The sequence below is a fragment of the Oncorhynchus mykiss genome, chromosome 5 (genome assembly GCF_057628025.1).
Source record: "Oncorhynchus mykiss isolate SJ-2025 chromosome 5, ASM5762802v1, whole genome shotgun sequence".
In the NCBI taxonomy this organism is placed as follows: Eukaryota; Metazoa; Chordata; class Actinopteri; order Salmoniformes; family Salmonidae; genus Oncorhynchus; species Oncorhynchus mykiss.
Genome location: NC_143026.1, coordinates 55,878,253 through 55,891,647, shown reverse-complemented (window position 1 = coordinate 55,891,647; position 13,395 = coordinate 55,878,253). Strand labels below are relative to the sequence as shown.

General features: G+C 43.7%; 1 protein-coding gene across 1 annotated transcript in view; it reads left to right on the top strand.

Moving 5' to 3' along the window:
* The first annotated feature begins 801 nt into the window (after nt 1-801).
* Nucleotides 802-13,395, top strand: part of LOC110522970 (E3 ubiquitin-protein ligase RNF220-like) — a 48,554-nt gene continuing 35,960 nt past the window's right edge. The window contains exons 1-2 of the mRNA XM_021601401.3: nt 802-1,097; nt 3,527-4,260. Coding sequence (XP_021457076.3) covers nt 3,645-4,260 — 616 coding nt within the window. The 5' untranslated portion in view covers nt 802-1,097; nt 3,527-3,644. The remainder of the gene's footprint in view (nt 1,098-3,526; nt 4,261-13,395) is intronic.

The window sequence follows — 13,395 nt, the reverse complement described above, 5'->3', positions numbered from 1 at the left end:
AAGCTGATGGAGTTAGGCTACATGGCCTATGCCCTCAGTCAATAAAAATCAGACACCCAATAAATACAGTATAAAATTATTATTTTTTCATTGTAATCCAAATCAAAAACACAGGACATGGCAATCAAACTAAGCAGGCCTGTACTGAATAAAGGAAAGGAGACAACTCTATCCTCTCCCCTTCACAGTTTTGTAGAAATGTCCAAATGTTTTCCTTAACATGTGAGACAGACCTTTTATGCATCTTAGCAAGCCTGGACCTAGGACTGTCCAGTGTTGGTCATTTTTTAAGGTTAATAACTTTCCTCAGTCCCCAGCCTATACTGTCACGGTTACACTTAAGTAGCCTAGTAGTTCATTATACTGAAATTGACAAAATGTGTTATTTGGGTGCATGGAAAAAAATGACAAATGTAAAATCTCAAAGGTTATGCATGGTCCTATCCTGCAACTAACTATTCATACAGTGAGACAATATCTGTACCTGAACATGTATGTGTGTTTTGGATCTAAAATATACGGCACATTTAAAATCTGGACGAAAGCATCTTGTTCTAAGGATTTGAATGGTCTTGCATGTGACTTATTTGTTGGCTCTGACAGAAAGCGGAATTATTTTTAAGACAGTTTGATAGCGGTTTAATCACATTTCAGAACATTTTCCAATTGCATGTGGAGGATAGAGGCTAGTAACCTACAGAGGGTAACATTGCACATTCTGAAGGCAGGTCGCAGACCCTCTCGGGAGAGTGATTCGGAGGAGAGAGATAGGCTAGGGTGGGAGAGGAAGAGGGAATCGTCATTCGAAGCGCGGAAAGCCTCTGAGCAGCAGCAGCCGCAGCCCGGTGAGCTTCTCCTCGTCCTCACGTTGTGCCACTTCTTATCTTACAATTCTAACTGGTATGTCACTGTGAAAAAGAAATACTGTAGCCAAGCTTACATTTCACTGCAGATATACTTGGAAATAATCTCGACCTTTTGCAAGCGCGCGTTTCTCTTCTGCTCGGACGGAATAAAGTCTCGACCGTCGCTGACATTGTAACTAGAGAAAGTGTTCGTTGTGTGACTGAAACAACTCCAAGACAGCGTTTAACTAGGTAAGTAGGCTATATGCAACTTTTCCTGTAAAAGTGTTATGGTAGGGCTATTGAGTTAGATTACATTTTGTTGGCTTCTTGTAAGACCTTCATGCAATATCCTATTAATTAGTATAATTTATCATTAGGGTCTATCTGGCTAAATGTTTGACAAGATCAGGGATTTGCCCTTGAAGACTGCAGCCGTGTTTCACGCAAATTGGGGTTTGCATTTCATTTGAATAGCCTACTTTTCAAGATGTTTGTTGGGCATTCAGTTGTCCAACATCGTGCGCGGTTCTCAAATCTCTTCCTCGGGGACATTGGGCCGTTTCACAATTTTGTTGTAGCCCTGAACTGGCTCGGATTCGCCTCAGGGGCTTGCTGCTTAGTTGACAAGTTTAATCAGGTGAGCTTGCTCTGAACAGATCAAATACATGGAACTGCTGGTTGTCCCTGAGGAGTTTTTTTTGCTTGAAATATTTCCAATTTACCCTGGCGTGCTTAAGTCGAAATATATAATACATAAAATAAACGAAAAATGAAATAATTTCTTGAAAGGGGTCTGAGGGATGTTATAACACGCACATTGTTGGCATGAGTATGCTAGGGGTTCAACATTCACCGGGAGCACAAGCCACGAATGCAGTTGACACGCGGGGTACTTCATGTGATTGCAATTGCTTTTCGTTTAACAAAAGTTTAGAATTTTGCACATTCATACAGTGAAAACGTGCCTATCATAAAACGAAGTAAACTTGGAGTCACGCGATGTCGTCGTGAAAGCATGCCGTTTATTAGGCTACAGATTCAACAAAGGATGATGAACTTCGCAGGGTGGTGAAAGTGCCTAGATGATGAGCTTGATGCTCTTTTCCAAATATGGAGGGTCTTATGCTGGTGACATGATCATCGGTGCTTGGCTGCCGTTTGACAAATAACATGAATCTAGCTCTTTTGTCCGTAAAAAATCTAATCATGTAAGGCCAGGGGTGTTTCAACTCTTACCCTAGGAGATCCGGGGTCTGCTGGTTTTCTGTTCTGTCTGATAATGAATTGCACTTAGGTCTAAATCAGTCCCTGATTAGAAGGGTACAATGAAAAAAACGCAGTTGCACGCACTGGCTTCGAGGTCCAGAGTTGAGTTTGAGGGATGTACGTGCGCTCTAGCCAAAAGCGGTACCTGCGCGCTGTTGGCTAGAGCGCACATGCCAGTACAAGATCTGGCACACTCGCTATATAACACGCATTTTTTGGGGGTGAGAAAACCATCAGTATAATACAAAATTGGATGGAAAATAATTACACTTGTATTTTTGATTCTGGATATGGGAGTTTAACCGCAAAAGTTATTTTATGTGCACTATGTGATCACACACAGTCTTTTATCTGCAACAAGTCAATTAGATGGAAACACATCTCTGGTGGGAAAATGCGCATCTTGTTTTTATGCGGATTTTAGAATATTCGCATTAAAATCTGTCGCCAATTGGATAGAAACCTAGCTACTGTACTGTAAAATGGGAGATTATCACTAACAAAACTATCTCTTTCATAACTAAAGATCGGTTTCAATTAAATAAAACTGCTGTTCAGATATTATTATTTAGCCTACAAATGAGTTAATTTCAGAAACTGTAACATCGAACAACATGAATTATTCGTTTCACAATCCTCTTGGACATCTGTACAATTAGATTTTAGAATTATCTTTTGTTAGACACCAATATTGGGATTATTTTATAACGTTTTATGCGGGCCACACCGAAAACAAATTTAATCCCAAGATCAATCGATAAATTGTAGTGTCAATCACATGGCAATGTAAGAGTATTAAAATGTTTTTTATTGGGTTCTTATTTCATTAACTTGTCATAGAATATAGCTTTTTACAATAAATGCTGTTTCACATATAAATATCATAGAACAAAAGGAAAATAAGTATTCAATTGAGAGCCACATTTTCCTATTTACTGTGATGATCATCATAATCTTTTTTTGATATGGGGCAGATTGCAAACATATATGGACTGATAGGCTATTAATGAGTCATAAACAAATACCCCGTAAACTACACCATCATTTCAAGATTTTATTTACATTATATTAATTATTACAATATGTTCTGCTAAATGTTCTGCTATATTTCATGTTTTTCTTTTAGCTTAACTCTTCATTTAATTAAATATATTCTCAGTTACAAATAAATATATTGTCAGTTACAAATAACGTTTTTTCCAGTGCTATCAAAGTATTTCTTAACAGAATTGTCCAGATTTGGAAAAAAAAATCATTTTGCACATGTTTTATTTTAACGTTATTATTCAGCATTTGCATTAGTTCATTGTGAGAGTCATCGTTCTCTATGTGTCTTCCATATCTCTTTCTTAAATACCCCTCGTTCTTGACAATTGTATTTGGATAATCAATGCTCTTCTCTCCTTATATAGCCCTATGAGAATGGACTCACAGTGAAGTTATTCTACATCATCTTCAAATCACACCAACACTCAGCCCCTCCCCCTGACCAGTCCCTCCCTCTATAGGACTAAGGGAGGCGTGGATTGGATGGACCTCCACCGTCCCTCTTTTAAGATGGACAGCTCCTCCTACCTGCCCAGTCCCCTGGCCTCCCCAGCCCTGATGGTGCTGGCCTCCACAGCCGAGGCTGGCCACGATTCCTCCATCCCCTGCCAGGCCCCACGGCCTTTCGGTGTCCCCATCTCCGAGAAGGACCTCCACCTCCCCTTCCCCTCCGGCTCCTACACATTTGCCTCCATGTACCACCGCCAGGGGCCCGTCTCCAGCCATGGCACCTTCCCCGCCAGAGACTTCCCTGCCTCCCTGCTCCACCTCCACCCCCAGTTCCACCCCCCCAACCTGGACTGCTCATCTCTAGAGATGCTCAACCACAGCGGGGTAGGCGCCTTCAGACCCTTCTCCTCCCTGCCTGAGGAGAGGGAGGTCAGGGGTTATCAGTCAGCCTTCACCCCTGCTAAGAGGCTCAAAGGCTGCTATACCGACTCGGAAAGGAAGCAGTATGAGTTTGGAGGAGGGCGTATTCTGTCTGGTTCACCGTGGTCGCTCAAAGCCGCTGAGGATTCTGGGAGGAAGTTGTTTGCGGTGTCTGGCCTGCTGTCAGACAGTGAGGCCTTGTCTAGTCCTGAGGACCGTAAGGATGGCTGTGAGTATCGCCCTATTGTCACGTGTGCTGCTCATCATAACACATTTATATGTTGTCATATAAGGATTGTGCGCATTGCACTCTTTTAAAAATCCATGGTTTCAATACAATCGATCGAATGACAGTTATGGCCTACATCTTGTCAGTGTATGTGTGTCTTTTTGGAGTGTGCCCTTTTTACTCTTTGACAATCTTAACCAAAGTTTTTTTCCTGGTTGTGCAAAGTATGTGACACTTGGTGGAAAACAGCCACCAGTCCATGTTTCTGGTCATTGGTCACAAAATGAACATTAGTACCTACACTGAATATAGTTTTTGTCATTCTGGTTGAACACAGACACAAGTATGGAGAGATGACAAAGGAGGGGAAGTTTGAGCAAGCGACACCCTGTCAGAGATAACGAGGTGACAGAGAGCGAGAGAAGGGGAGCGAGAGACGATGCGATGCTCAGCTCCACAAACGACACCCTTAGCTCAATATGGCCACCCACGCCATTATGAGCCATCTGATTTGTTGACAAATAAGGAGGAGAGGTGTCAATCAGAGCGGCAGGGCGAGAGCCACTCCTTATTATGCTAGAGGATAATTGCCCGACGGTGCGGGGGCACCACAGCGTTCGCCTCCCCTCGCCTCCACCTCCAAAGAGCGGGAAGGAAGGTAGACACGCCACCACAAAGCATGATGGGAAATCAAACCCCCTCACGGCCGTCAAGGTGTCGCCTGACATTGAAATCCCCCGTAGAGAGAGGACCCACAATCCTTAGTAGATCAGAGGAGGGCCATGTTGAAAATAATGACAATGAGTGAGGAGAGAGAGAGAGAGAGAGAGGGAGAGGGAGAGATGGGGGAAGGATGGAGGGATGATGGAGCGGGGAAGAGGGGTGATATCCCCCCGTATCACCTTAAAGAAACGTTTCATCCCACACATCAAGGCCTGGTGCTTGGATGAGTTGTCTTGAGAAAAGTTTGTGTGTGTGTGTGTGTGTGACTTTGAGAAAACTTATTGGTTTTGACAACATGCTGCTGGTTGAATAACAGGGACAGGGTGGATGCTGCCTGGGAGACAGAGTGGCAGGAATCCCAATAATGAAGCCCCAAATAAGGACAGGATAGGAAAGATGCCAAACAGGTGTGTGTGCGCACACGCGTGGCTGTGTGTGTGTGCGTGCGTGCGTGTGTGTACGCTTGCACTCGCGTGTGTGTGTTCTTAAATTAGTGATGTAACAATTGTGTGCTATAGCTTGCAAAACAAACAAACGTGACGCTCGGTGACAACCAATGTTCCCTCTAATTATTTTAGGCACTGAGCTAATTCCAGGTCTGCCGAGCGCAAACTTGAACGTTGTGAAAATGCTGTGCGACATCTGGCGAGAGTGTACTGTGAACACTGAGGCTGTACCCGCTTTCATTTACAGTTATAACAATGGCCAAGTAGGCTACTGTGGCTATTTGATCATAACGTAGGCCTATCAGAGTGGCCCACGATAGAAAAACTATGGAGAAAATGCATCCCGTAACGTTTTAACATGGAAATAAGTCTTCTATCGTTCAGCCTACAGTAGTAGCCAATGTGTGGTGTTCAATGTAGACCTACATTCCATGGGACTTTTGGAGAAAAAAAACATGCAGGGCTTGACATTAACCTGTTTATCCACTTGTCCTTCAGACAAGGAGGTGACTGAAAATAGTGTGTTGTTTGATGCAAGAAACCACTTTACAAAAAACTATTTATTATTATTCCCACACCATTATTACAGAGAGTCAGACAAATGATCCTACCCTCTGCCTATTGGCTACTTAGCTTATTCAAGACTGTCTCAAAATACAACACTGCCCCTTTAAGACAGAAAAAAATATATTTCCCTGACTTGTTTTTCAAAGATGGCTAGAAATGCACATGTTTTGTGTTCTTGTAGGAAGCAACCACTCCCTCATTGTGGACTAGAAATTACCTATACCTGGGCTCACTTACTAGCAAAGAACATGAACAAGTGTACACACCTGGCTACGTGCAGCTCTCGCTTTGATCTCAAAACAAGCGCATCAACTCATGACTGCTCATGCTGTAAAGACAGTCCAGTTCAAAGTGAATGGCACAGATCCATATATGGAAATTGTCTATTTGTGTCCTGCAGCTCTGAGTGGTTATGGTGCACAGGTCTGTGTATAGTATGGGTCGTGCCTGTTAATGCAATAGAATCCTACTCCAATGTGTTCTGCCTACAAGAAAATGTATGGTATAGTTTGTTTTGTTTCGGTATGTTGCATTGAAAGTGGCTAGTATTGCGTTGATTTATTCACAATTCGCACAGTAAAGGGAAACGTTGATAGAATTAACTATAGGAGAAACTAGAAAGTTGAGTGGAGTTCAATCTCGTGCTTCTTTGTGTGGGCTGATATTTCTTCTGTGCGGCAGTCCCGGGGTAACTGCGCGCCCATGCACAGCTTATAGGGAACATTGGCGACAACATAAAGCAGATTTTTCCAACATTAGGACCGTTTTCCTCAAGAAAGTAAGTCTACTTCATGTTTTGTTTCCCTTCCTTCCTTACTTCCTAGAATCGCGATACTGGTATCATGACAAACCTAGTTTATATTACCTCCGAACATAGAGGATAATTTGATTAAAGTACAGAGATGGACAGGGGCAGAATAGGGTTTCCCAACCCATAGTGGGTACTATGCAGCTCAAATCAGTTTGGGGGAAATGAATTCTGAGTGATGGAAGCAGCTTTTCCTGCTTTATCCAATTTTATCGAAGCTCAGGCAAACTAAGGGCTTTAATGCAATTGAACTCCCGGGACTTTTCGAAAGGCTGATGTTTCGTTCCTCTTCACTGACTAACAGGCAGCCACTTCAGGGCCAAAGTCTTAAGTGTTAAGCTTCAAATCTTCGGGGATGGAACTCTTTGGATGCTATGTAGACAACCTGGCCCATACATGACAATACATGACACAATACAGTACATGTACATAACGTAGTCCTACATATGTAAATGCGTGACCCATGCATCACAATGAACACAGAAAACACACAAAGAAAGCAGCACATTTGTTCACAGGCATTCTTTCTATACAGGTATCTCTCTCTGTTCTATCAGCTTCTATGCGCTGAAGAGAGTCATCCATTCGCGTACCCTCTCCAGTGGATGTCTACCTACAGTATCTCACCGTGAATGGGGATATTTTGTGTGAGTGTATCAGTTTAAAACGGTTCTACATGCTTTGGCCAGACAGGCTTGATGTGGTAATCCTTGCTGGGTTTGCCTGTTGTCTTCTGCATCATCGTGTTGCTTGTTGACGTCTCCTCTAGTATCCAAACCACAACATTACCCTAGGGGCCATATGTATCAACCGTCTCAGAGTGTAATTTAGGATCACTTTTTAGATAACAACGGATGACTGCATGGACCGGGGTGGGGGGGGGGGGCTGATCCAAGATCAGAAGCAGAGATACATACGGCCCCAGACGTTCTCTGTTTCATCTGAAGATGTTCAGACGAGCAGTGGGATGTGACAGCTGTTCAAACAGCCTCTCTCTTTCAAAGGGCAGATGTCTCCAGCGAGGCGAATCATGCTTATTTTCCTCAGGGAGATGTTTCAAACTTGAGCTGTAACTAAAAGGGGTACAAGAACAGAAGTGGGAACAGAGGAAGAGAATGACAAAACACCACGTCCTACCACAGCGTTCAAGACCCAGACAGACAGTGTTGATCTTCCCGTGATTTCCTGCGTCGTTATCGCACAGTGTGGTGGCGAGCTTCAGTTACTGTAAGGGAGAGTTCGGATAGCTAGACGCAGCTGGAGCGTCTAGCTATATGAATAGTAAACGTAAGCATGTGAGAAAACAGGTTGGTAGAATAATTATGCCATCAGAGAAAGGAGCAGGTGTGTGTGTGTGTGTGTGTCTGTGTGTGTGTGACTGTCTGTGTCTGAGCGTGTTTGTGTGTGCGTCTATGCGTGTGTATGGGTGCGTGTGTGAGAGGCTACATCTTGGGAATAGAGAGCAGAGCAGATAGATGTGTATGCATGAGCATCGAGCGGTTCCTGTTGATCTCCTCCCCTGGGTTGTCAGCTAGGTGTAAACTGTGTCTTATCTGAGGCTTCACTCAATACACCCTCAGCTGGACAGCTGCACTGGATAACATGCCTCCCAGTTATTGAATGAGGACACACAGCTTTGATAAGAGGCAGTCTACCTTGCACCCGCACACACACACGCACGCACGCACGCACGCACACACACACACACACACACACACACACACACACACACACACACACACACACACACACACACACACACACACACACAGAGGTGATAGACACACACACATAGGTGATAGGCACGCACACACGCACGCACGCACAAACACAGAGGTGATAGACACACACACATAGGTGATAGGCACGCACACACGCACGCACACACACACACACACACACACACACACACACACACACACACACACACACACACACACACACACACACACACACACACACACACACACACACACACACACACACACACACACACACGACATATGGAAACTGTGTCTGGAACCAACTAAACCCATAAAGCATCACATGAGAAGTAATCCCTGTGCCAAGTCGAAATCTGTGCCCCAAAAGCCTTATTCCCTACAAAGTGCATTACTCTGGGAGGCCTATGAGAATAGGGTGTCATTTAGGAAGCAGTCTACGATTAACCTATGCGATATTGATTCTGTACAGGCAGGTTGGTGTTACCTTGAATCCCGTCACAGGCTTGTATAACATACCGTAAAGGACTCTTGAACACTGAACACATCTGGTGAACCCAGCCCTGGAGTGCAACCCTCAAATGTTTGCCCACTCCCATTCTGTTAACTTCCTTGGGCCTCGCTTCCCCATCAGTGGAGGATTTAGCAGCTCTCTATCCAGTTATTCCAGTTATCCCATAAAATAATAACTAATTCCCTCAACAGCAGATTCCACCACCCATCCTGATAAGGAAGGCTTCCCACCATATCTGTGTCGAATTCAAGAAACTGGGAGCAGGGCGCATTAATCCGAGATTCCGTCAAGCTGCTGAGTTCCCGAGTCACGGTTTGAGTTTGTGGTCGTACTGTACATCTGCTACAGTGATCTTCCCTCTCCTTGCCACACACAGCGAGGGGGGGGGGGGGGGGGTCATTAAGATAAGGAAGAGAGAGAATAACCCATCCAAAAATCCCCAAATCTAAAGGTTCTAATGGTACGATCCATTTGACAGCTGTGTTACCATAGATGAAGAGAATGTCTGAGCCCGGTGCTTCACTGCTGCTCTGTGTTGACCGTGTGGGCTGATTTCAGACACATAAGAGAATAAATATTTTAATGTAATGACGACTGTGTTTGATGTTCGAGGGCCGTGGTTGACTATGTTTGACTGTTGCCCTCCTGTTGTGGCAGTAGTTGGTTCCTCTAATGTACTCTTAAGTTGAGGAGCTTTCATCTTAGCAGGGGATGGGGACCTCTGCTATTCTATTTTTATTTACCTTGATCTTTTCTGGACAGGGGAGGCAGTTATCCATCCACAGCACCCACACACAGTACATTGATACAGTGCCTTCAGAAACTACTCAGACCCTTGGACTTTTTCCACATTTTGTTACGTTACAGCCTTATTCTAAAATGACAAAGCAAAAACAGATTTTTAGAAATGTTCGCCAATGTATTAAAAATAAAAAACATAAATACCTTATTTACACAAGTATTCAGACCCTTTGCTATGAGACTAGTAATTGAGCTCAGGTGCATCCTGTCTCCATTGATCATCCTTGAGATGTTTCTACAACTTGATTGGGGTCCACCTGTGGTAAATTCAAATGAATGGACATGATTTGGAAAGGCACACACCTGTCTTTATGAGGTCCCACAGTTGACAGTGCATGTCAGAGCAAAACACCAACCCATGAGGTTGAAGGAATTGTCCGTAGAGCTCAGAGACAGGATTGTGTCGAGGCACAGATCTGGGGAAGGGTACCGAAACATGTCAGCAGCATTGAAGATCCCCAAGAACACAGTGACCTCCATCATTCTTAAATGGAAGAAGTTCGGAACCACGAAGACTCTTCTTAGAGCTGGCCGCCAGACTGAGCAATCGGGGGAGAGGGCCTTGGTCAGGGAGGTGACCAAGAAGTCAATAGTCACTTTGACAGAGCTCTAGAGTTCCTCTGTGGAGATGGAAGAACCTTCCAGAAGGACAACCATCTCTGCAGCGCTCTACTAATCGTGCCTTTATGGTAGAGTGGCCCAACGGAAGCCACTCCTCAGTAAAAGGCACATGATAGCTTGCTTGGAGTTTGCCAAAAGGCACCTAAAGACTCTCAGACCATGAGAAACAAGATACATTGGTCTGCTGAAACCAAGATTTAACTATTTTTCCTGAATGCCAAGCGTCACGTCTGGAGGAAACCTGGCACCATCCCTACGGTGAAGCATGGTGGTGGCAGCATCATGCTGTGGGGATGTTTTTCAGCTGCCGGGACTGGGAGACTAGTCAGGATCGAGGCAAAGTACAGAGAGTTCCTTGATGAAAACCTGCTCCAGAGCGCTCAGGATCTCAGACTGGGGCGAAGGTTCACCTTTCAACTGGACAACGACCCTAAGCACATAGCTAAGACCACGCAGGAGTGGCTTTGGGACAAGTCTCTGAATGTCCTTGAGTGGTCCAGCCAGAGCCCATACTTGAACCTGATTGAACATCTTTGGAGAGACCTGATCCAACCTGACAGAGCATGAGAGGATCTGTGGATAAGAATGGGAGAAACTTCCCAAATACAGGTGTGACAAGTGTCATGTCGAAGAAGACTCAAGGCTGTAATCTCTGCCAAAGGAGTCTGAATACTTATGTAAATGTGATATTTCCATTCTTTATTTTTTATAAATTAGCAGAAATTTGTAACAACCTGCTTTTTCTTTGTCATTTATGGGGTATTGTGTGTAAATTGATTTTAAAATAAGGCTGTAACCTAACAAAATGTGGAAAAAGTCAAGGGGCCTGAATACTGTCCGAATGCACTGTATATCACAAGAGGATAAACCTACATCCCAAACGATCCTTAAAGGGGCAGTGCAGTCAAAAAAGTTACACAGATTTTGACATGCATTTTGACAACGCTCTATTGTGTTAGAGCTGTTTTTAAAAAATACCTGGAATTTAAACCTGTTCAGGTGGGATGGAGTTTTGTGAAGTCATGGCCCAGATCACGACATCACAATCTGATCTGATTATTGTGAACAATGACCAGTCATCTTTTATTTGCATATGTATCCTCCTACTTTAAAGGGGTAGGCTCTAGAGCAGGGGTCGCAGCCAACCTTTATAGCTCGCCAAACAATTCTGAAAGTGCATTCAATTTTCACGTGTTCAACTGCAAACTGTCATAAACAAATCTCAAAAGTATAAGCCACCGCAAACTCCTAGCTACTATCTAATCAATGCAACATTGATATTATCCCACCCCTGGTTAGCCACTATTGGCTTAAAAAGACAAACCTAAAACAATATATGCCAATTAATTTCCAGCAATATTTCCCCTGCGTGTTTGTCTATCACAACGTGTGTAACCAATTGGTGTGATAACCTTCTCAAATAAATATTAACTGCAAAGTAGGCTTACCTGACAGAATTACAGTACCAGTCAAAAGTTTGGACACACCTACTCATTCAATGGGTTTTATTTATTTTTACTATTTTCTACATAGTAGAATAATAGTGAAGACATCAAACATATGAAATAACACATATGGAATTAACCAAAAAAGTGTTAAACAAATTCAAATGTATTTATACTTCAAATTCTTCAAAGTAGCCACCCTTTGCCTTGATGACAGCTTTGCACACTCTTGGCATTCTCTCAACCAGCTTCACCTGGAATTCTTTCCCAACCGTCTTGAAGGAGTTCCCACATATGCTGAGCACTTGTTGAGTGCTTTTCCTTCACTCTGCGCTCCAACTGATCCCAAACTATCTCAAATGGGTTGAGGTCAGGTGATTGTGGAGGCCAGGTCATATGATGCAGCACTCCATCACTCTCCTTGTTCAAATATCCCTTACTGTCACGCCCTGACCTTAATATTCTTTGTTTTCTTTATTATTTTGGTTAGGTCAGGGTGTGACATGGGTGATTATATGTTTTTGTCCTGTTTAGGGCTTTTGTATGTTTATGGGGTTGTTACCAGTCTAGGGGTTTGTATGTCTATGGTTGCCTAGATTGGTTCTCAATTAGAGGCAGCTGTTTATTGTTGTCTCTGATTGGGAACCATATTTAGGCAGCCATATTCCTTGAGTATTTCGTGGGTGATTATCTATGTCTATGGATGTTGCATGTTTGCACTCTGTGGTGATAGCGGTCACGGTTGTTCAGTGTACTTCGTGTTATTTCGTCTTACATTAAAATAATGTATTCACATCACGCTGCGCTTTGGTCCTCCGATCCTTACTACTTTACTGACGAAGAGCGTGACACTTACACAGACTGGAGGTGTGTTTTGGGTCATTGTCCTGTTGAAAAACAAGTGATAGTCCCACTAAGCACAAACCAGATGGGATGGTGTATCGCTGCAGAATGCTTTGGTGGCCATGCTTGTTAAGTGTGCCTTGAATTCTAAATAAATCACTGACAGTGTCACCAGCAAAGCACCCCCATAACATAAGTCAAGCTTATTGAGGTAGTATGTACATGTCGGTATCGTTAAAGTGACTATGCATATATGATGAACAGAGAGTAGCAGAAGCGTAAAAAGAGGGGTTGGCGGGTGGTGGGACACAATGCAGATAGCCCGGTTAGCCAATGTGCGGGAGCACTGGTTGGTCGGGCCAATTTAGGTAGTATGTACATGTATAGTTAAAGTGACTATGCATATAAGATAAACAGAGAGTAGCAGCAGCGTAAAAGAGTGGTTGGGGGGGGCACACAATGCAAATAGTCCGGGTAACCATTTGGTTACCTGTTCAGGAGTCTTATGGCTTGGGGGTAAAAACTGTTGAGAAGCCTTTTTGTCCTAGACTTGGCACTCCGGTACCGTTTGCCATGCAGTAGTAGAGAGAATTGTCTATGACTGGGGTGGCTGGGGTCTTTGACAATTTTTAGGGCCTTCCTCTGA